Here is a 21,565-nt window from a genome sequence, read left to right on the forward strand (position 1 = left end):
CAAAGACACTTGGGGCTCCTCATACAAGGAACACACAAAATTATCATGTAGGTGCAATAAGCAATCAGGGAGGTAAATACTTGGACAGCACGGTGGAGTGGTTAGCAATGCTGCCTCACGGTGCCAAGGTCCCAGGTTCAATCCCGGCTCTGGGTCACTGTCTGTGTGGAGTTTGCACATTCTCCCCATGTTTGCGTGGGTTTCACCCCCACAACCCAAAGATGTGTAGGGTAGGTTGATTGGCCATGCTAAATCGCCCCTTAATTGGAAAAAATGAATTGGGTACTCTAAAAAAAAATTTAAATGTTTTAAAAAATAAATAAAGGAAGGCAATACCATATTGCTCTTCATTTTGGGGGGATTGGAGTACAAGAACAAGGAAACTCTTGCTATAATTCTATAGGGCCTTGATGGATGGGGTGTCTGTCAAGTAGGCTTGCCTGGTGGTGCAAATCTTCATGAATGTGTTTGGAGCTGCATTTATCAAGGTTAGTGGTGAGTATTCAATCATACTCCTTGTGTGTTGGTGATGGTAAAAAGGTTTTGGGGACTCAGGATGTGTTTTTTTTTGCCATGGCCTCCTCTTGTAATGTGGTTTGTCTTATGTGGTTCCTCTCAATAGCAGCTTGCAGTCCATTCATCATTTGTGTTGCAAACCTGCACCTCCTTTCCCTGCATCCTGATCTTATTCTATTCCCTTGTCTATGGTCCCCATTTCTCATACCTTCTCTTCCTGCCTTCTAATCTCTGACTGCTACTTTCTCAACTTTCTTTCCCTGAATCCCAACCTGCCCTTCCTTTTCTCTGGGGATGAAGACATTGAGGTCAGCAGTTTTAAATATTGCAATATAGTGCATAGAGTGAATCACAATAGGACTGTTAGACACTGTGCAATGCAAACTAGAAGGTTGCATAAACTTGATATATATGAGATGGCCAGTGGAAAAGAAAATTAAACAATTTTTGAACAACCCTCAACACGACTTTTTCTCCCCAACTGTGAGATGAAACTTATTCTATTGGGATAATGGAGGATTGAAAGTCACGATGTGCACAGTTTTTGCATGCTAACATTAAGGGAGATGGAGATATTTCTAATTTCAGGAGATTGTTACCACTTTTTCCCACACTAAAAAAAGTAGAAAAGGAAGTTATTTCAAATTGTGTTTTGAAAGAATGGCATGATGTTACTGCTGCAAGCATGAAAGAACGGATGAGAAAGTTGGGGAGTTGAAATGCATCACAATGGCTACACCTGAAAAGTATTTAATTGACTGCAAAATATTTGGGGGGAACCTGGGGTTATAAATGTTGCTCATGTTAATCTTTCTTTCAGAGGACATTGCGTCTTGATGATGATGATATGTCATGTGATGATGAAATCTAAATCATTTAGCACACTACAGATATATTTTTGTTTGACTGGGCAGCCTGCATATATACCAGTGGTGCCTTCCTCCTCAGGCAAGGGTGGATATTGCTCATGTATTGGTCCAATTGGTAATTGGCTTATGCCTAAAGTCATCCTGTGGACTCAGATGAAAATAGATTTGGAACATAAAGAACAATTAAACCCTGATTGACCTCATCTTGAATGGTCCCCTTGCTGAGCTATTAAAGTCTGGTTGACCTAAAGATTTGTTTACCTTAAACTTGTGGAACGCCCAAGTTGCACTTACCTTTTACAGCTCCGCAAAAACCTTCCTGGATATCGTGCAAACTGTTATTTCTTTCTGTCAGTTCCGCTTCTGTCTAGTGTTTAATGAGATGCATTAATGACTGTAATAACTCTTAGCAGGTGTAATTTGCTTCTGTTTAGAATGATTATCGGAAGTTATCTATGCAATGCAAGGACTTTGCTGTTGGTGTGCTTGACCTGTGTCGGGACACGGAAGAAGTGGAAGCCATTCTGAATGGAGATGTGGATTTTGAGTCTCAGGGTGATCATCATAGGCCATCTCTGAGCAGAGTGAAACTTGCTATTAAGTACGAAGTTAAAAAGGTAAACATATCTGTTGATTTATAATGTAGTGGATTTAAATTATTATTGCGTAGTGTTTGCACGTTGTGCTTGAAACATAATTTTCACTTAACCTTGCAGTGTATTATGTCTATAATGTAACATTGAAATTTCTCAGTATTCTGATAAAGAATTAACCTCTGTGCACAAAATGTCCTTTTTAAAAAGAAGTTCCTATATGTTGTGTATTGTACTTGCAGGATAAAAGGAGGCGATTGCTGAAGCACTTGGGTGAAATGCAATAATCAGCAGAGGTTTAGTAGATGGTTGCAAACTGTACAAAGGCTTGACCTAGACTGATTCTAATCCCGCAAAGTAGCCGATGATGTCACGCACTATCACGTGCCTCAATTCTTCCTGGGGACCATGCAACAGCACAACAATAACAACACTATATAATGCAGCTGATCAGTCTGGTGGTGCAGTGTCCCACTATGTTGTAGAATGCAGGGTTGCTATTGTGTCCTTTCAGATGAACAATCAGAGCAATAGGTCAGGGATATAGGTTAAGAAGCGGTAGATTTAGAACTGAGATGAGGAGGAACTACTTCTCGCAGAGGGTGGTGGATTTGTGGACATTGCTGCCCCATAATGTGGTGGAATCTGTGTCATTAAATGGTTTCAAGAAAGAGAAAGATATATTTCTGATTTTAAAAACGGGTTAAAGGGACATGAGCATCAGGTGAGGAGGTAGATTTGAGATCAGGAAGAGATCAGCCATGATCTGGTTGAATGGTGGTGCAGGCTCGAAGGGCTGAATTGCCTATCCTGCTCCTAATTTCTATGTTCCTGTGGTGAGTTACTGCTCACAACTGAACACAAGAAAGCTGGCAAACAGGTGAGGCCATCTCTTTTTTTTTGAATAAACATTTTATTGAGGTATTTTTAGTATAGTAACAACAACAAAATAAACAATATACATGAAACCATAAACACAGTGCAAAAGCCGTTGACCTTTCGTACAGGTCCCACCCTTAATATGCCCCGACTCTAACCTAAACTACCCCCCCCCCACCGACCGTCTGCAGGTAAGGCCATCTCTAGAAGTAAAACAGAAGTATATAGGCATGTGTAACAAAGCAACAGCTGAAGCCTGGAAACAATTGGCTTGTCAGCCCCTCTCAAATGAAGTGCTGGCATATGGCTATTAAAGGAGGTAACTTAAAGGATAGGAAGGTACAGAACACGGTCACGATGCAAATTACGCCAGAGAAAAGTTCAAGAAAATACATAGGGCAGGATTCTCTGTAGCCGAATGCCGTAATCGAGAATGGCAATCGGGTAGAAAATGGCTCCCGACACCAAAATCGGGACAGGCGGCGGTTTGATGGCGGTTGGCAATTCTCTGCTCCCTCAAAATCGATGACATCAGGACGCGCACTGCACGCAGTCGCAATGGCGTTGGCACATCATCAGCCAGCCCACCCGCAATGCTCCGCCTCCGATGGACCAAGTTCCCGATGGCGCGGGCCACGTGCGGTCCCAGCGGTCAGGAGCCTGGCGTGCTAGCTACGGACAATGTCCAGCACCGCCACACTTGGCCGATATCCATTTCACTGGCCAGGGGGCTTCTGCAAGGGATGGGGGGGGGGGAGTGATGGGGGGTGGCCAGAAGGTGAGCCATGGGATCGGGGAGAGCGGGTACGTGGTCCAGCACTGCCAACGCCATGACGTCCGGCATGACCAGTGCGGGTGTGGGGGGTGTAGGTGTGCACGCCTGCAGCTTGTCAGCCCTGCGGATGTGTGGCCCAGGACCCGCCAATTCTCCGCCCATTCTCAGCGCGTTCTGCAGGTGTTTCACCGGCGCCAGTGCTAGCCCCTCACCGATACTGACATGGTGAAGGTTTCGCGCCGATTTTCCCATCGTGAAACCCCACGGATTCTCCGTTGACGCCGGCATTTAGCCTCAGGAACAGGGAATCTAGCCAATGAAGTTTTGTCTCAAAGCTACAGAAATATATTTTAGGCTTTCAATTGCATGGAATTATGAGTTTGGACAAAAATGAATGATGCGATTAGATTATCATTTGTACAAAAGTTTCAACCAAATGGAGGACCATTGTGTCACAGTTCGGAGGAGCACTAATGGTGGGCTGCAAGCTTCATCCATAGTACTGCTCAGTCCTCAATCTCAGCTACAATGTTGCTGTGATAGCCCTGTAATAATCTTTGATATTGAAAAGGCATTGAGACACAACGAGGAAAGAGTAATAAGCAAGTAATTCAATGTGATGTGGACATTTTCAGTTCTCTTATATCACATTATCGTTCAGTATAAGCAATGTCTTCAGATTTGTCTGCATATCACTTCCAGAAGCACTAATAGAGAGATTTCAAAGTTGTGACTTTAAAAACGTTGTTTGCTTATTAAGTACGAATAAATGTAAGCACAAGAAACAAACTTTGTTTTGCAGATAGCATGAGAATGTGCAGTGAATTAATTTCCCTTCTCATTCACCAGTACAATGGTTGCTTAAATAAATCCGTTCTTATTGAAGTTGCAAACTCTCCAGAGTGTTAACAAGTTCTAATCTCATAATTCTAGATATAAAACAAGAGCACAAAAAGTCTATCATTGCCATGAAATAAGGACATCATCATGGTTTTAAATCGTTTTGTTTATAACCATTTGCTATGATGTAGGGTCTGAGTTCTCATTCAGCTCTCTCACACGGAGCAACAATATTGAAAACAAACAAATTCATCCAGCAAAAATACAAGGAAATAGTTATGCACATGTTTTGAAAATCATCTGTCGACAGAGTCTTGGGAGTATTTTGGAGTTGAGAAATCTATTGTTTAATATAAAACAAACTGCACAACTACCGCAGTGGTTCAGATAGTAAATGCACTTCACATGACACAAAACTATATGGTCAATAATCCCAGTTAACTCACTAGCCCAGTTAACTCACCAGCCCCAATACAAACAGCTTCCGTATCCACGGATAAGGAGGGCGTAAAATAGCACAGTTCTTACTCTTCCTCATCCACGTTCTCCTGCCTGCCCCCCATAACCCTTGATCACCTTATTAATCGAGAATCTATCTATCTCTGTCTTAATCAGTGACTTGGCCTCCACAGCTTTCTGTGGCAATGAGTTCCACAGGTGAAGAATAATCATTGAGATTCTGCCCAAACCGATTATGATTTTCTACGTTTCTTGCTGAAACCCCCTTAATATTAGATTGTAGGAATTACTCATGATGTTAGGGTTTTTAGGCTAACTGGCCTTCTTTCTGACTCCTTTCTTGAATAAACATGTTACATTTGCTATTTTCCAACCCACTGGGACACTTCCAGAATCTAAGGAATTTTGGAAGGTTGATGCATCAACTATCGCTGCAGCCACTTCTTTTAAGACCCTCGGATGCAGGCCATCTGGCCCTAGTGACTTGTCAGCCTTTAGGTGCAATACTTTCCTCAGTACCTTTTCCCTGGTAATGGTAAGGGTCTTAAGTCCCACCCTACTTTCTCCTCTTGCTTTTCAAGTATCTTTGGGAAGTTTTGGATTATTTCTACGACAAAGACAGATGAAAAATACCTGTTCAGCCCCCCCCGACACAACCTCCCCAACCCACTAAGGGAGGGTCCCTGGTGGCAGTGCAAGAGTGCCAGGCTGGCAGTGCCAGGGTGGCACCAGCAGTGCTAGGCTACCACCTTGCCCACATGGTATGCACCTGGGCACCTCTGATCTCCTGGCAGATCTCCACAAGTGTTGTTCTGGCTGTTGCCAGTTTCTGGAGACCAGTTATGAACGACGCTCGCCCAAGGTCTAGTGAGGTAGAGTGAGTCTAGCTGTTTTGCTTTAATGAGAAGGTTTTCCTAAAAGATCTTGAGAGGCATTGCAAGCCGGGTAGATCCCTGGAGTGGGGTCTCCTGGCTTCTATCGGCCACGCTGCATTGCAGCGAGCTGCTTTTCGGGTGCAGCGTGGCCATTCGATCATGCCCCAGGTCTCGCAGCATCCATGGAGAAAAAAACAGAGTTAGTGTTTCGAGTCCCATATGACTCTTCAGTGGAACTGGCTTTTCCTTTCTTCAGTAAAGCTTTACTAAGCAAAGTAAAGATTTACTAACTTTCGAAGCGTTTCTCCATTTAGAAAATAGTCTATGCCTAAATTCCTCCTTCCAAAGTGCATAACCTCACACTTTTTCACATTGTATTTCATTTGCCACTTCATTGCCCACTCTCCGAGCTTGTCCAAGTCCTTCTGCAGCCCCCTTGCTTCCTCAATACTACCTGTCCCTCTACAGGGGCGGAATTCTCTGACCCCCGCAGGGTCGGGAATCGCCCAGGGCCGGCGTAAACCCCCCCCCCCCCCCCTCCCCCCGCCGTGGCCGGAATTCTCCGCCACCCGGGAATTGGCGGGAGCGGGAATCACGCCCCGCCGGTCGGCATGCCCTCCGATCGGCGGGTGGGCCAGTGCCGTTGGGTTACTCTTTTTCTTCCGCCGCCGCCACGGCCTCCACCATGGCGGAGGCGGAATGCGCGACCTCACGCCGGCTGGCAAAGGCCTTTTGGCCAGCCCCACCGCCGGCCGGCATAGCGCCAAAGGCCGTTGGCGCCAGTCAGTGGAGCGGGAGCCACTCCGGCACGGGCCTAGCCCCTAAAGGTGCAGAGAATTCCGCACCTTTGGGGAGGCCCGACGCCGGAGTGGTTTGCGCCACTCCGCTATGCCGGGACCCCCTGTCCCGCCGGGTAGGGGAGAATTTCTCCCCAGGTCTTTGCATCATCTGCAAATTTAGCAACAGTGCCTTCAATACCTTCTTCCAGATCATTAATGTATATTGTGAAAAGTTGTGGTCCCAGCACAGACCCCTGAGGCACACCTCAGCCAATACAGGAATTAAACCTACGCTGTTGGGGTCACTATACATCACAAACCAGCTGTCCAGGCAACTGAGATAACCAATTCCCCAGAGACTCCTTTACCATGATATTATTGATTAATCCTGATTTATTGCACATTGCCAGGTCTACAATGGCCTGCTCCCTGGTTGGTTCTCGGATGTACTGCTCTAAGGACTTGTCCTGAATATACTCAACAAGCTAATTTTCCCAGCTACTTTTACCAGTCTGATTCTCCCATTATACATGTATATTAAAATGATTACGGCAAATACCTTTCTTGCCCCATTTATTGCTTCCTATATACGCTGTCACACAGTGTTACTACGTTTGGTGGGGGGGTATAAACTACTCTCATAAGTGACCTTCTATCTGAGCTATCCCCTATCTTTAACCAAACTGATTCTGCACCTTATTCTTTTAAACCAAGGTCATCTCTCGCAAATGTATTGCTAACATCCCTAATTAACAGAGCTGCCCACCATCTTTTCCTAGCTTCCGATCTTTTCAAAATGTGAAATACCGCTTAATATTCAGGTCCCAGTCTTGGTCACCCTGCATCCATGTCTCTGTGAAGGTTATCCTGCATACCTATCTATTTCTATCTGTGCTAACCATTTAATTATGACTGTTGCACACATTCATACTCTAAGCCTTTAACTCACTCTCTTTGCAATTTTTGCGATCTCTGCCCTTATCTCCTGGTGCATTCTTAGGTTTGTACTCTCTGTTCCTTCCTAACAGATTATCATTACCTACTCGCCTCAATTATCTCATTGTATTCCTTTGATTTACCACATCTCCTCTCACATGATCCCTTTACCCCCATTCACTCCTCCCTACTTTCTCTCCTTGCAGAAAAGAGGCAGGGATGAATGGTTGAGAGAAGTGGGGAGAGGGACTCCACTAACACTGCATGTTTACCTAATCCACTGGGAAGGCAGTCTGGCACCATGAGGCTGGAGATGTCAGCTGCAAGCTCTTTTTTTTGTTTCACACACACACATGAAATTTACCCCATTGGTAGGTTCTTGTATCTTCTTGATAACTTGGAGTTTTGTATCTGATACGGTTTGTAGGGTTGAAACGAAATTGACATGCAGATCTACATCTTCAAGTATTTCACAACTAATAGTTTGTATCAGAGCTTTAGATAATGCATCTTCATTAAATTGTAACGCACGGGTGAATGGTAGTGCACTAAAATCAGTGAACATATCACTGAATTTGCTGATAATATTCTCAGAATCATTGAAAGGATTGGAGCGTTGATCCAGTCCTTTGTGGATGTTATATACCAACTGCACTAGACCAAATACTTCACAGGACGGATCACCTAATAATGAATCCAAGCCCTCGGATACAACACAGAATGGGATGGAATAAATTGTCTTCTTCAGGTCACAAGCGCCATAACATTTAATGCTTGAACCATTGTAATCTCAGAGATATTTTGTGATTTCCTCTAATCGGTGGAATTTAGGGATTTAAAAAAAATAATTCATACTGATTAAATTGGCTTTGGCACCAGTGTCTAACTTCAATCTCCACATCATAACTTCAATTGGATCACTGTACCATTCACTTCAGGTGGTAGCAACCATTTGTCCTCAACTTATTTTAAATGGAGCATCAGTTTGCATTTTCTTAAGTGCTGGAGAATTTTTTGATATCGCCAAAAAATTATTCTTCTCTCTTTAACTTCAATGAACAATGATGTTTCATCACTGGAGACTGTTGTCTTTCACTGTGCTGACTGACCTTGGGTTGAGCTCAGAGTAATAATTCTGAGCAACGTTATTTTTCTCCTTTGCATCTGGAACAAAATTTGGCAAACACTGGACACTGCCTTAATTTGTGCCTTTAAGCACGGGCGAAATTCTCCGACCCCCTGCAGGGTAAATCCTGTCCCCGCCGTGGGCGGAATTCTCCACCACTCAGGAATTGGCGGGGACGGGAATCGTGCCGTGCCAATCGGCGGGCCCCCCGCGCCGATCGGTGTGCCTCCTGCGGCGATTCTCCGGCCCGCGATGGGCCGAAGTCCCGTTGCGGAGAGGCCAATCCCGTTTCAACCACCTCTGGTGGTGGCGGGATTGGCGGTGCGAGCGGGCCCCCGAGGTCCTGGGGGGGGGGGACGCGAGGCGATCGGACCCCGGGGGGTGCCCCTACGGTGGCCTGGCCTGCGATCGGCGCCCACCGATCGGCTGGCGGGCCAGTGCCGTGGGGGCACTCTTTTTCTTCCGCCGCCGCCACGGCCTCCACCATGGCAGAGGAGGAAGAGAACCCCCCTACCGCGCATGCGCGAACCGGCGAAGGCCTTTTGGCCAGCCCCGACGCCAGGCGGCGGGCATCAAAGGCCATTGGTGCCGGTTTTGGCGCCAGTCGGCGTGGCGCCAACCCCTCCGGCGCGGGCCTAGCCCCTAAAGGTGCGGAGAACTCCGCACCTTTGGGGAGGCCCGACGCCAGAGTGGTTGCCGCCACTTCACTACGCCGGGTAGGGGAGAATGCCGGCCCACATCTTTGACACAGAAATACTTCGTCCCGATCTTTAATCTGTTTCTTGGTATGCGACGAATTGCAAGAATTTTCCCGCCTTTTTTGAAAGTTTCCTACCTTTTTGGAAAAAGGACAGCAACCGGAGTGTTTCCTCCAAGAAGAAGCTGCCATTATTGATAAACATTTTGGAATGCTGTGCTGCTCACTCGTGAGCCTGACAAACCTTAACTGTTTGTTCCAAAGACAGCTCCAATTCACTCAGCTACCGTTCCCTCAGCTTATTTTTATTCACTCCAAACACAATTTGACCTGAATCATGGAAGATTCCACCGCAGAAAAATTACAGGTTTTAGCTTTTAACTTTAAATCAGTGACAAAATGATCTATGGGCTCTGCTGTCTTCTGTAAACATGATCTAAACATATATTGTTCATAAATGTCATTCTTTCTGGGAGTGCAACGTTCATCAAATCTTCAAATTACGTCATTAAAATATTTACTATCTTCATCATTTGAAAATTTAAACATATTAAACCAGCAATTGCTTCGGACCCTGCTGCTGTTAGGAGCATCGCTACCTTACGCGAATCTGATTGCTGTCCAAAATTTACTGCAATAAGAAAGAGATTAAATTGCTGTTCAAACACACGGCAATTGCCGTCCACATTCCCATGAAATCTGAGACTCATTGGTGGCTTCATCATTCCATGTTGTTCATTCTTGCAGCCTGCAAAATCTTCAAATCTCTGTGGACCCCGTGGCTTCACTCAATGATGTGATAGTCTTTGCTCAGTGTTTTGTTTTAATAAACATTTTATTGAGGTATTTTTTGGTTTTAAAACAACAACAAAATAAACAATGTACATGAATCTATAAACATAGTCCAAAAGATGTCTCCCTCCCTTACAGGTCCCACCTTTATTAACCCCCGACTCTAAACTAAACTAATCCCCCCTCCCCCTCCCCTTCTGCTGACGATTAATTTTCCGCAAAGAAGTCAATGAACGGTTGCCACCTCCGGGCGAGCCCTAACATTGACCCTCTCAAGGTGAAGTTAATTTCTCCATTCAGAGAAAGCTAGCCATGTCAGATAGCCAGGTCTCCGACTTCGGGGGCTTTGAGTCTCTCCGAGCTAATAGTATCCATCTCCGGGCTACCAGGGAAGCAAAGGCCAGAACGTCTGCCTCTTTCTCCTGCTGGACTCCCGGATCTTCTGACACCCTGAAAATCGCCACCTCTGGGCTCGGTGCCACCCTTGTTTTTAACATCGTGGACATGACATCTGCAAACCCCTGCCAAAATCCCCTAAGCTTTGGACACGCCCAGAACATGTGGACATGGTTCACTGGTCCTCCCGCACACTTTGCACACTTGTCTTCCACCACAAAGAATCTGCTCATCCGGGCCACTGCCATGTGAGCCCGATGAACGACCTTGAATTGTATCAGGCTGAGCCTGGCACATGTTGTTGACGCGTTGACTCTACTCAACGCATCCACCCAGAGACCATCCTCTACCTCCCCGCCCAACTCCTCTTCCCACTTGCGCTTCAGCTCCTCAGTCTGCATCTCCTCTGACCCCATAAGTTCTTTATAATTGTCAGAGATGCTCCCCTCTCCCACCCACATTCTGGAAACTACCCTGTCCTCAATCCCCCTTGGTGGCAGGAACGGGAAGGTTGACACCTGTCTACGTAGGAAGTCCCGCATCTGCAGGTACCTGAATTTGTTTCCCCTCGCCAACCCAAACTTCTCCTCAGTGCCCTCATACTCGGAAAGCTCACCTCTATAAACATATCCTCCATCCTCTCAATCCCTGCTCTCTGCCATATCCGGAACTCCCCATCCATACTTCCCGAGGTAAACCGGTGATTATTACAGATTGGGGATCAGACCGATGCTTCATCTGCTCCCACATGTCTCCTCCATTGCCCCCAGACTCTCAGGGCCGCCACCATCACGGGGCTGGTGGAGTAGCGTGCCGACAGGAATGGCAGAGGTGTAGTTACCAACGCCCCCAAACTGGTGTCCTTGCATGAAGCCGCCTCCATACGCTCCCATGCTGACCCTTCCCGCACCACCCACTTCCTGATCATGGCTATATTCGCCGCCCAGTAATAGTTACGAAAATTTGGCAGCGCCAAGCAACCCTCTCCCGACTCCGCTCAAGCATTACTTCCTTACTCGCAGGGTCTTGCCCACCCAAACAAAGCCAGTGATCACTTTGCTGACCCGTTTTAAAAAGGACCACGGAATAAAGATGGGGAGACACTGAAGCACAAACAGGAATCTCGGGAGGACCGTCATCTTCACTGTCTGCACCCTCCCAGCTAATAACAACGGGAGCGCGTCCCACCTCCGAAAATCATCCCTCATTTGGTCTACTAGTCGGGCCAGATTTAATTTATGCAGCCGGTCCCATTCCCGCGCCACTTGGATGCCTAGATACCTAAAACCTCCTCCTACTAATCTAAACGGCAGCTCCCCCAATCGCCTCTCCTGTCCCCTCGCCTGGACTGCAAACATCTCACTTTTCCCCATATTTAGCTTATACCCCGAAAACCATCCAAATTCCCCTAGAATCCTCATGATTTCTTCCATCCCCTCTATGGGTCCGATACATACAGAAGCAGGTCGTCTGCATAAAGTGAAACTCTGTGCTTCACTCCCCCGGACCAGCCCCTCGAGGCTCTCAGAACAATTACCAGCGGCTCTATGGCCAGCGTGAACAACAGTGGGGAGAGGAGGCATCCCTGTCTCGTCTAAAGTATGCAGTCTAAAGTAGTCCGATGTTGTCCTATTCATCCGTATGCTTGCCACAGGAGCCTGATACAGCAACCTGACCCAGTCAATAAAGCCCCGTCCAAATCTGAACCGTCCCAGTCCCTCCCACAGATATTCCCATTCTACCCGATCAAAACCCTTCTCTGCATCCATTGCGACCACTACCTCCACCTCCCTACCTTCCGGGGGCATCATGATCACATTTAATAGCCTTTGTATATTGGCTACCAACTGCCTACCCTTAACAAACCCAGTCTGGTCCTCCCCAATAACGTCCGGAACACAATCCTCAATCCTGGAGGACAAACTTTTGGCCATCAGTTTGGCGTCCACATTCAACAAGGATATCGGCCTGTAGGACCTACACAGCTCTGGGTTCTTGTCCCACTTCAGGATCAGCAAAATCGTGGCCTGTGACATCGTCGAGGGCAGCACCCCTCTCTCCCTTGCCTCATTGAACACCCTCATCAACAGTTAAGTCCTGCTGAGAATAAAGAAATCAATCCGGGAGTACACTTTATGCACGTGTGAGTAGAAGGAGAACTCCTTCACCCTCGGCTGCCCAAATCTCCATGAGTCCAGCCCCCATCTGCTCCATGAACCCTATTAGTTCCTTTGCCATTGCTAGTACCCTGCCCATTTTTGAGCTTGACCGGTCTAAGCCAGGGTCAATAACTGTATTGACATCCCCTCCCATGACCAACTTGTGCAAGTCCAGGCCCGGTATCTTCCCCAGCATCCCCTTTATAAACTCCACATCGTCCCAATTTAGAGCGTACACATTTAGTAATACCACCTGCACCCCCTCCAGTTTCCAACTGACCATAATATACCGACCTCCCACATCCGAGACTATTCAACCCGCCTCAAACACCACCCGCTTATTGATCAGGATCGCGACTCAAATAGTCTTTGAATCTAGTCCCGAGTGAAAGACCTGACTGACCCAGCCTTTCCTCAATCTAATCTAGTCAGCTACTCTAAGGTGCGTCTCCTGCAACATTACCACCTCCGCCTTCAGTCCCCTCAGATGCGCGAACACGCGTGCCCTCTTGACCGGCCCATTTAGCCCTCGAGCATTCCAGGTGATCAGCCGAGTTAGGGGGCTCATTGTCCCCCCCCTCCCTTCGCCGATCAGCCATCCCCTTTTTTGGGCCAGCAGCCAGCCCGTGCTCCGCGCCTCCACCGGCCCGCCCCCAGGCAGCCTCCGCCCCCAACCTCCTCTCTGTCCCTTAGTACAAGTCCCTCCCTCGTCAGCAGAACATTCCCCCCCCCCCCCCCCCCCCAAGTAACAACACAATGTAATCCAACCCCTTTAATTCAGGGCAGCACGGTAGCATTGTGGATAGCACAATTACTTCACAGCTCCAGGGTCCCAGGTTCAATTCCCGGCTTGGGTCACTGTCTGTGCGGAGTCTGCACATCCTCCCCATGTGTGTGTGGGTTTCCTGCGGGTGCTCTGGTTTCCCCCCATAGTCCAACAGATGTGCAGGTTAGGTGGATTGGCCATGATAAATTGCCCTTAGTGTCCAAAATTGCCCTTTGTGTTGGGTGGGGTTACTGGGTTATGGGATAGGGTGGAGGTGTTGACCTTGGGTAGGGTGCTCTTTCCAAGAGCCGGTGCAGACTCGATGGGTCAAATGTCCTCCTTCTGCACTGTAAATTCTATGATAATTTATGAAACCTAACATATGCACACACCCCACTATGCTTCCGTGAGCTAGCCCACCCAGCTAGCTTGGTGGGCCCCATCCCCGGTGACAGAAAGTCTCCCACCTATTGTTCCCTCCCCACCCCGCTCATACATACACACTCCAAAAACAAACAATCCCAACACAATTGCCCGACAGAAAAACAGGAAGAACAAAAAACGCTAACAAAGATCAAGTAAGAGATCCAAAATCTAAACAACCACACCTCCATCCCCCAACAGTGCAAATGTAAACCTTAAATCACTCAGCTCTGCCACTGGTCCCAAATCAATATAGAAGGCATTACAGACAGCTTCCACAAAACGAAAAACGAGAAATGTTTTATTAAAAAAACATGAACGTTGCAGCAAAGTTCAAACGTTCTCAGTCCACCACCAGTCCTTTCCTTTTCACGAAGTCCAGCGCATCCTCAGGCGACTCAAAATAAAAGTGCTGTTCCTCGTACGTGACTCAGAGACGGGCTAGATACAACAGTCCGAACTTTACCTTTTTCTTAAAAAGGGTCGACCTGATCTGGTTGAAGCCTGCTCTTCTCCTGGCCACCTCCACACTCAGGTCTTGGTAGATCCGCAGGATACTGTTGTCCCACTTACAGCTCCGTGTCTGCTTGGCCCACTGTAAAATGCGTTCCTTATTCAAGTGCCTGTGGAATCTCACCACCATTACCCTCGGGGGTCTCCCATTCGCGGCTTCCTTGCGAGTGCTTTGTGAGCTTTGTCCACCTCCAAGGGTCGGGAGAATGCCCAATCCCCCAGCAGCTTCTCAAATATGTCCGCGATGTATGTCCCAATGTCAGCTCCATCGGACCCCTCCAGGAGCCCGACGATTCTCAAGTTCTGCCGGCAGGACCGATTCTCTAGGTCCTCCACCTTCTCCAGGAGCTTCTTCTGCTGGTCTCTCAGCATCCCACCTCCAACTCCACTGCAGTTTGATGTTCCTCTTGCTCAGTCAGCACCTTCTCCATCTTCTGGATCACCCGATCTTGGGCATCCAATCTAAGCTCCAGCCACTTAATTGACTCCTTTATCGGGTCCAAGCCGTCCCGTTTCTGCTTAGCGAAGCCTTCCTGAATAACTTGCATCAGCTGCTCCGTTGACTGCTGGGTTGACAAGCCAGAGGTCCGGTCCTCTGCCATGCTTTCTCCCACTGCAGCTTCAGCCCAAGCCTTCTCTGTCTTTCTGTTTCTGCCTTTACGAGCACTTATAGTCCTCCTCTCCATGCACCGATGTGCGAATTCAGTACACAATTGCCTCTGTGATCAATTTTTCAAGTCAAGACCGGTAGAAAATCAGGGGAAAACGTCCAAAAGTCCGACCCGAGTGGGAGCCACCTAATATGTGACTTACTCGTTCGTAGCCGCCACCGGAAACCTTTTCTCAGTGTTTCATGCCACCCCACTTCTGGTACCATGCAATGTTCTTGTCGGATGGCCTGATTTATATTACAAGAACTTTTGCAGCTAAAGCTATAAACCATTTATTAATATTAACTTTGGATCAAATATATATAAAACAACAGATGAATAATAGTATGAACATGCACAAGCAACCTCTCTCAGCTCCTAGTTAGCCTGAGGTCACCTGACTCTAACATTCACTTATATACTAATGAGACTCCTAGTGGTCAGTTGGTGAATTACAACACAACCTTGATATCACTACACTATTCATACAAAACCTTGCACTTTCACTGTTGCTAATTTTCTTTTTAAATCCAGGAACTTCCTCAGAGCTGGTGCCACTCATCTGCTAGAACCTGTGCTACTATAGGTTATCCCCTCAGGTGGCTTGGAGCCCTGGTACCCTCCTGGCCAAGGCCATATTGTCTCGTTGATTTGTACTGTTGTTTGGTGGCTGCAATAGAAGTTCGACATTTTCACCTCAACACTGTTTGTACCGTGATTCAATCTGACAGAAAACAAAGCCTATTGATGTTGACACAAGTAGGTTTTAAATTCCTTTCATGCACAAAAATAGGGTTTTCACTGTACCTCCAATAAAGTTATGACAAAAGATTGGGAACAACGTATAGATTGTTTTCTGTAGGAAATCTGAAAATGCATTTACCGGTTTTATTCAAGCTACTTTCTTTGAAATGCTGTTTTTAGTCTCAAAATCCCTGCCTAATGCATTGAAAACCTGACACTACTTTGAAATATTTATTTTATTCCAACTAGTTTGTCGCTCATCCTAACTGCCAGCAGCAATTGCTTACAATTTGGTATGAAAATCTCTCAGGCTTACGTCAGCAGTCAATAGCTGTGAAGTGTCTGGCTGTGTTTGGGGTCACCATAGGCCTTCCGTTTCTTGCAATTGGATACTGGTTTGCCCCGTGCAGCAAGGTACAGATTTTTCATTTCAAGTGTTTAAGAGCTGTTAAATTGATGTGTACCATTGATATTTCTGTAGATTGCTAAGTAGGGCTTCTTTTGCTTTGAAATTTGTGCCCGCGAGGAGGAAATGTTATTCCCAGAAAATGGACATGTATCCGTCATGTGCGATGGATATGAGGAGAGTTGGTTAAAATGGTAAAGGTCAGACTCCTGATACCAACTTGCGGTTTTAAGGAGGCAGTTGACTCTTTAAATATTATAATGATGCACAGTAACTCATTTGTATTCAGCAATTAAAATTGAATGTGGCATGGCCCTATTTCCTGGGTTTCAGAAAACCCACAGTTAAACTGAGGTGATGGACTGCTGGTTTAAGGAGCTTTCCCACCTGGATCCACCCATGATTGGAAACACTCCCCCAAATTCTTCCAACCCACCCCACATGCGGCCTCCAACATCCCCTCCAATCCCACTATCCGCCTCCCAAAAGCCTCTGATGTCCCCCACTGAGATCTCTATTCCCCCCTCCCCATTTGAAGAGCATATTACAACATATCACAACCACAGGGGCGGCACGGTGGCACAGTGGTTAGCATTGCTGCCTCACAGCTCCAGGGACCCAGGTTCAGTTCTGGCCTCCGGTGTGGAGTTTGCACTTTCTCCCATGTCTATGTGGGTTTCCTCCGGGTCCTCTGGTTTCCTCCCACAGTCCAAAGATATGCAAGTTAGGTGGATTGGCCATGCTAAATTGCCCTTCGTGTCCATAAAGTTTAGGTTGGGTTATGGGGATACGGTGGAGGTGTGGGCTTGAGTGAGATGCTCTTTCCAAGGGCCGGTGCAGACTTGATGGGCTGAATGACCTCCTTCTGCACTGTAAATTCTGTGATTCTATAATTCTATGAAGAGTCTTAGAAGAAAGATCTCTTGAGTGAACAGTACTTGAAGGGCAGCTCCTATAATGATTATGGGAATATATATTAAACTCACAATTCAAAGGTCATGAGTTCAAATCCAAAAATGAATCTGCACTCGGGCACCAGAAAACCAACCAATACATCTGCTGGATTCTTGTCAGAACCCAATCGGCATTAAGGCCTTCCCTATTGATATGGCCAACACATGACTCCAGTCCAACACCTGACTGTCTCTTTTAAGGAAGGAAGTACTGAATTAAATAGGAGTTATTTGGGACTGACATTAAATGATGCCCTGCTAATGTTGCCCAAGATCAGAGAATAAAATAATTGGCTCTGGTCTAACACCAGCTTACAAATTGTACTGACTTTAATTGTGGCACCTGTCAACAAAGAGTTTTCCTGCTCAAAACGTAAGTGAAACTTGGAAAGAGAAAGCAAAAAGGAAACTCAGTAAACACCATGAGTTAGAAGCCATGAGTTAATCTGAATTGAGAAGCACATTGATAGATTTATTAAATAAACAGCCAACCGAGCCAAACAATTGCAAAACTCTAAATTATTTTAAAGGGTTCTTCTTAATTCCTGGGAAAAGTGGAAATAAGATCCTCGTTGTTAGTGACATTGTCTGATGTGGAAATGCCTGTGCGGAGCACAAATACAGGCTAACAAACTAGTGGACCTAGACATGAGTTCTGATAGAATTTTGAATTGATTGTTTTTACTGTCAAGCTGCTCTTCTCATTAATAAAATAAATCAAAACTGTTGATTACAAAATGAAGTTATTACTTGATAGATTTCCTCTATGCTATAATGTTTTTCGTGACCTCGGGCATGATCTACCGAATGGGAACAGAGTTCCATAGCGTGGACAATTAGTTGGGTGTTTCCCGGCACCCAGAGCCCTTAGAAAACCACGCTATTGAACGGGCATTCAGGTAGACCGTGGGCCTCGGCAGGGAACACACAGCTGAGGCTGCAATTAGTCCTGTTTTCTGCACTACACCGCTCGCCGGAATTCCTCAGTGCAGGGAAAGAACTCCGACCCAACCCCTGAACCCCCACCATGCGTCAACTCACCGATAAGGGGGTCCTCGTCACGCCCCCATATCTGGACAGGGCACTCCCAGGCCTGATCCTCATCACACAAAAAATGCCAGCTTGGCATGAACTTTGGCAGAGCAAGCCTGGCACTGCCCATCAGCTGGAAGTGCTGCCTGGGCAACTTGACAGTGCCAGGCTGGCACCCTGCCCAGAGGGCAAGCATCTGGGGGCCTCTGATTGCCTGGGAAACCTCCACAAGTGCCGTTCTGTCAGGTCCCCTTTTGTAGGGACCAGCTCTGAACGGAACTTGCCGGAGGTCTCCTAGGTGAGGGGGTTAGATCCCATACCTTGACTAGATCTCGGAAATGCATATTAGAGTGAGACTAGCTGTCTCGTTCCAAAATGCAGATTTGCCAGAAAATGATCCTGCCCACAATGGCCGGGATTTACACTGCGACGTCTCGCAAAATCGCATTAGATCTTGCGAGGTGTGGCGACTCGTGTTGATCCCGGAAGAGGGATCTCTCAGCATCTACTGGCTGTGCCATGGTGCTTTGCAGGCACAATGTGACTGGTAGATCTCATCCCTGGTCTTTATCTTTTTAGTCTATTCCCTTTTTCTTCTCGTAAGTAATAAATTAGTTCTCTGTTTAGTTCCTGCACTTTAACTCAAGATAAAAAGAAATGGAAGACCCTCCAATTTCTGGTTGCCTGTACCATGTTTCTAGCCCATGCAACTGGTAGTTGAACGTTTGGTGAGGACCTTGTGCATCAGTCCTCCAACAGGTCCCACAAAAAACGAAGGCCTCCTCTCTACCCCTGAAACCCCTCCCTACCCACTGGCCCTACCCATCCTGTGGAGTACTCAAAAATAACTCAGCACCTGATATCACGAGGCGTGTATTTCTTTCCCATTGACATTCATTTCACATTTTGAATTTGCGGAAAAAGTAGTTTCCATTGTAAAACAAAGGAAAATCTACCTAGATGGTTTTTTTTTACCTGTCTAATTTCTCTATATGTAAATCATAACTAGTATAGTTTGAATGCTAGCGAGGGACTGGAGTGGCTCAGTGGATAGCTATCCTGTCCACTTTGAAGTTTCAAAAAACCAACCAATCGGACTTGTTGACTATGAAAAGAACCCAGTCACTGGAGCAGGCAAGCCAGTGTATGTATACCGGTGTCAGGCCCCATCCTGAATAAATAGGGGAGGGTTTTTAAGCAAGAAGGGCATCTGGCTGTAAAACCACCTGCCAAATCCATTAAAAAATAAAGATTGATTAGGAAGGTGATCAAGCAGCAGTGTGGCAATGTGTCATGGGAAACGCTGAAAGAGGGAGGAAGGATAGTTTGAAAAACAGCTGCCATCGGAATCACACTCACAAATTAATTCAAAGAATTCAATGTGCGACGCTTTACTATCTTACGTTCTTGATGCTTCTTTGTTTTCAGCTGGGACAAATTTTAAGAAGCCCATTTATGAAGTTTGTAGCACACGCGGTATCATTCACCATTTTTCTAGGACTACTGGTGTTAAATGCATCAGACAGATTTGAAGGTGTAAAGACTTTGCCCAATGAAACTATCACAGATTATCCAAGGCAGATCTTCAGAGTTAAAACGACAACATTTACATGGACTGAATTATTAATAATGAAATGGATTTTAGGTAAGGACCTGAATTTATTTTTACATGAAAAATACAAATTGCCATATTTGTCAGCGCTTGCATTTAATTTTCCTTGTGTGCTTACATTGTTGATATGTATATTGTGTAAGTGACAGGTGCATGAATTTATTCAGACCTGTATTAGCATTGTAATATAACTGTGCAAAATATATGGTATCTAAACAACACACAATATTAAAGAGAAGTATAAGAATACTAGGTAACCCAGTAAAATTGCAGTGACTTGTCACATAATGTTGTATGCCTACGGGTCTTCTGTCATGTTGCTTACGTTTCACAGCCACCCACTCAGGGCAACAAAATTAAGGTCATGCTAAATGTATTTTGTTGAATTATATAAATTGACAAATACCTGAATGCAAGTTAAGAGCTGTAATTTGGTTTTAATACTTAAGTGACATTCGCTGTAGATTGCTCAGGCTTTACACTAATGGTTTCTCGTATCATTTAGGTGGCTTGATTGAATTACAGCCTGTGCTGTGAACACAATGCTTTATAACAGATGGTCAAGGTTGATAGTTTATCCCTCTGTCCATTGCCATCTTCTATTATTTCAGTGCCAAATCGCATTGATTAAACTCGGAAACTGATCTTTTTAATAACAAGAGTATTGTCTGTCCCTATTCAGTCCGCTTAATCTTTAGTGCTGCTCTTGAGATTATAAGTGACCAGCAAAAAGTTGAATGATTTAAGTTGTGCTTCAACATTAAAAGGACCAACTTTACTTCAGGTCTATTGCAAGTCAAGTACTCATTTTCTTTCGATGCATCATACGTTCATTTAGACTGTCCATTCAGCATGATGCTAACAAATAACTTTATTTTTTAACACACTTTGATCACATTTAAAAGCAGCTGTATTATTTCAATTTAAATATAGTCAGATAGCATAGGAACCGAGGCACCTGAATTCACGATTGGCCCAATCAGTGGATGAGGTCCCCTGCTGGTGGCACAAACCTAAAAAGCTATCGCTTAGATGCCTGTTCTCATCACTGCGGGCCTTAGATAAATTGTTTGTGCTCTGCATTTAGAGATATTGCTGGAGGCAAGGCTGAGGTTGTTATTGAATATTATGCTAACAGTGTCCACGAGGCTCTACAGAGAATTATTTCTCCACCTACTCCATTGTCATGTGATCTCATACCACTGAAGACATGGACTCCGGCCAGAATTTTCCACCTGTTAACGTCACCAGGATCTTCCGGTCCCACCAAAAATGTACCCCCACCGCGGGTTTCTAGATGGCATGGGGTGTATTCAACGGGAAACCTCGCTGGCAGTGGTGGGACTAGAAGCTCCCCCTGCTGGCCAATGGCAGCTGCCTCCACTGCCACAAAATATGCAGTGGGTTGTGGGTAAAATCCTGCCCACTCTATTTACATATTTAAGCCTTTATTCTGCACTTGAGTTGGCCTGTTTGTGTGTTCACCCAGGCATGGTCAAGAAATCTCAACAGATTTTTTTTTTCTTTTGCTTCTATATCATTTTTCAATTAGTCTCTTTTTTTCCTGCTGGCACTTCGGTTTCCATGGGCCTTTGTGGGGAAACTCAGCACATTACTGGCCCCAATGGGAATCTCCTCATTTGATATTTTGGAAGAGGAAAGGAACCAATAGTGATGCCAGGCAAGTCAGGCTGTATGGTGTAGTCTGGGCCTATTCTTTGGTAAATACATATGAAGACAAAAGTGCATATTTTGATCGATCACTATTGCCAACA

At 45.9% G+C, this 21,565-nt stretch overlaps 1 protein-coding gene across 1 annotated transcript in view; it reads left to right on the top strand.

Moving 5' to 3' along the window:
• LOC119965276 (short transient receptor potential channel 7-like) overlaps positions 1-21,565 on the top strand; it is a 236,265-nt gene that overhangs the window by 180,662 nt on the left and 34,038 nt on the right. Inside the window, exons 3-5 of the mRNA XM_038795795.1 lie at positions 1,820-2,002; positions 16,037-16,201; positions 19,607-19,823. Of these exons, the coding sequence (XP_038651723.1) occupies positions 1,820-2,002; positions 16,037-16,201; positions 19,607-19,823 (565 nt within the window). The remainder of the gene's footprint in view (positions 1-1,819; positions 2,003-16,036; positions 16,202-19,606; positions 19,824-21,565) is intronic.

Source organism: Scyliorhinus canicula, chromosome 4, assembly GCF_902713615.1.
Source record: "Scyliorhinus canicula chromosome 4, sScyCan1.1, whole genome shotgun sequence".
NCBI lineage: Eukaryota > Metazoa > Chordata > Chondrichthyes > Carcharhiniformes > Scyliorhinidae > Scyliorhinus > Scyliorhinus canicula.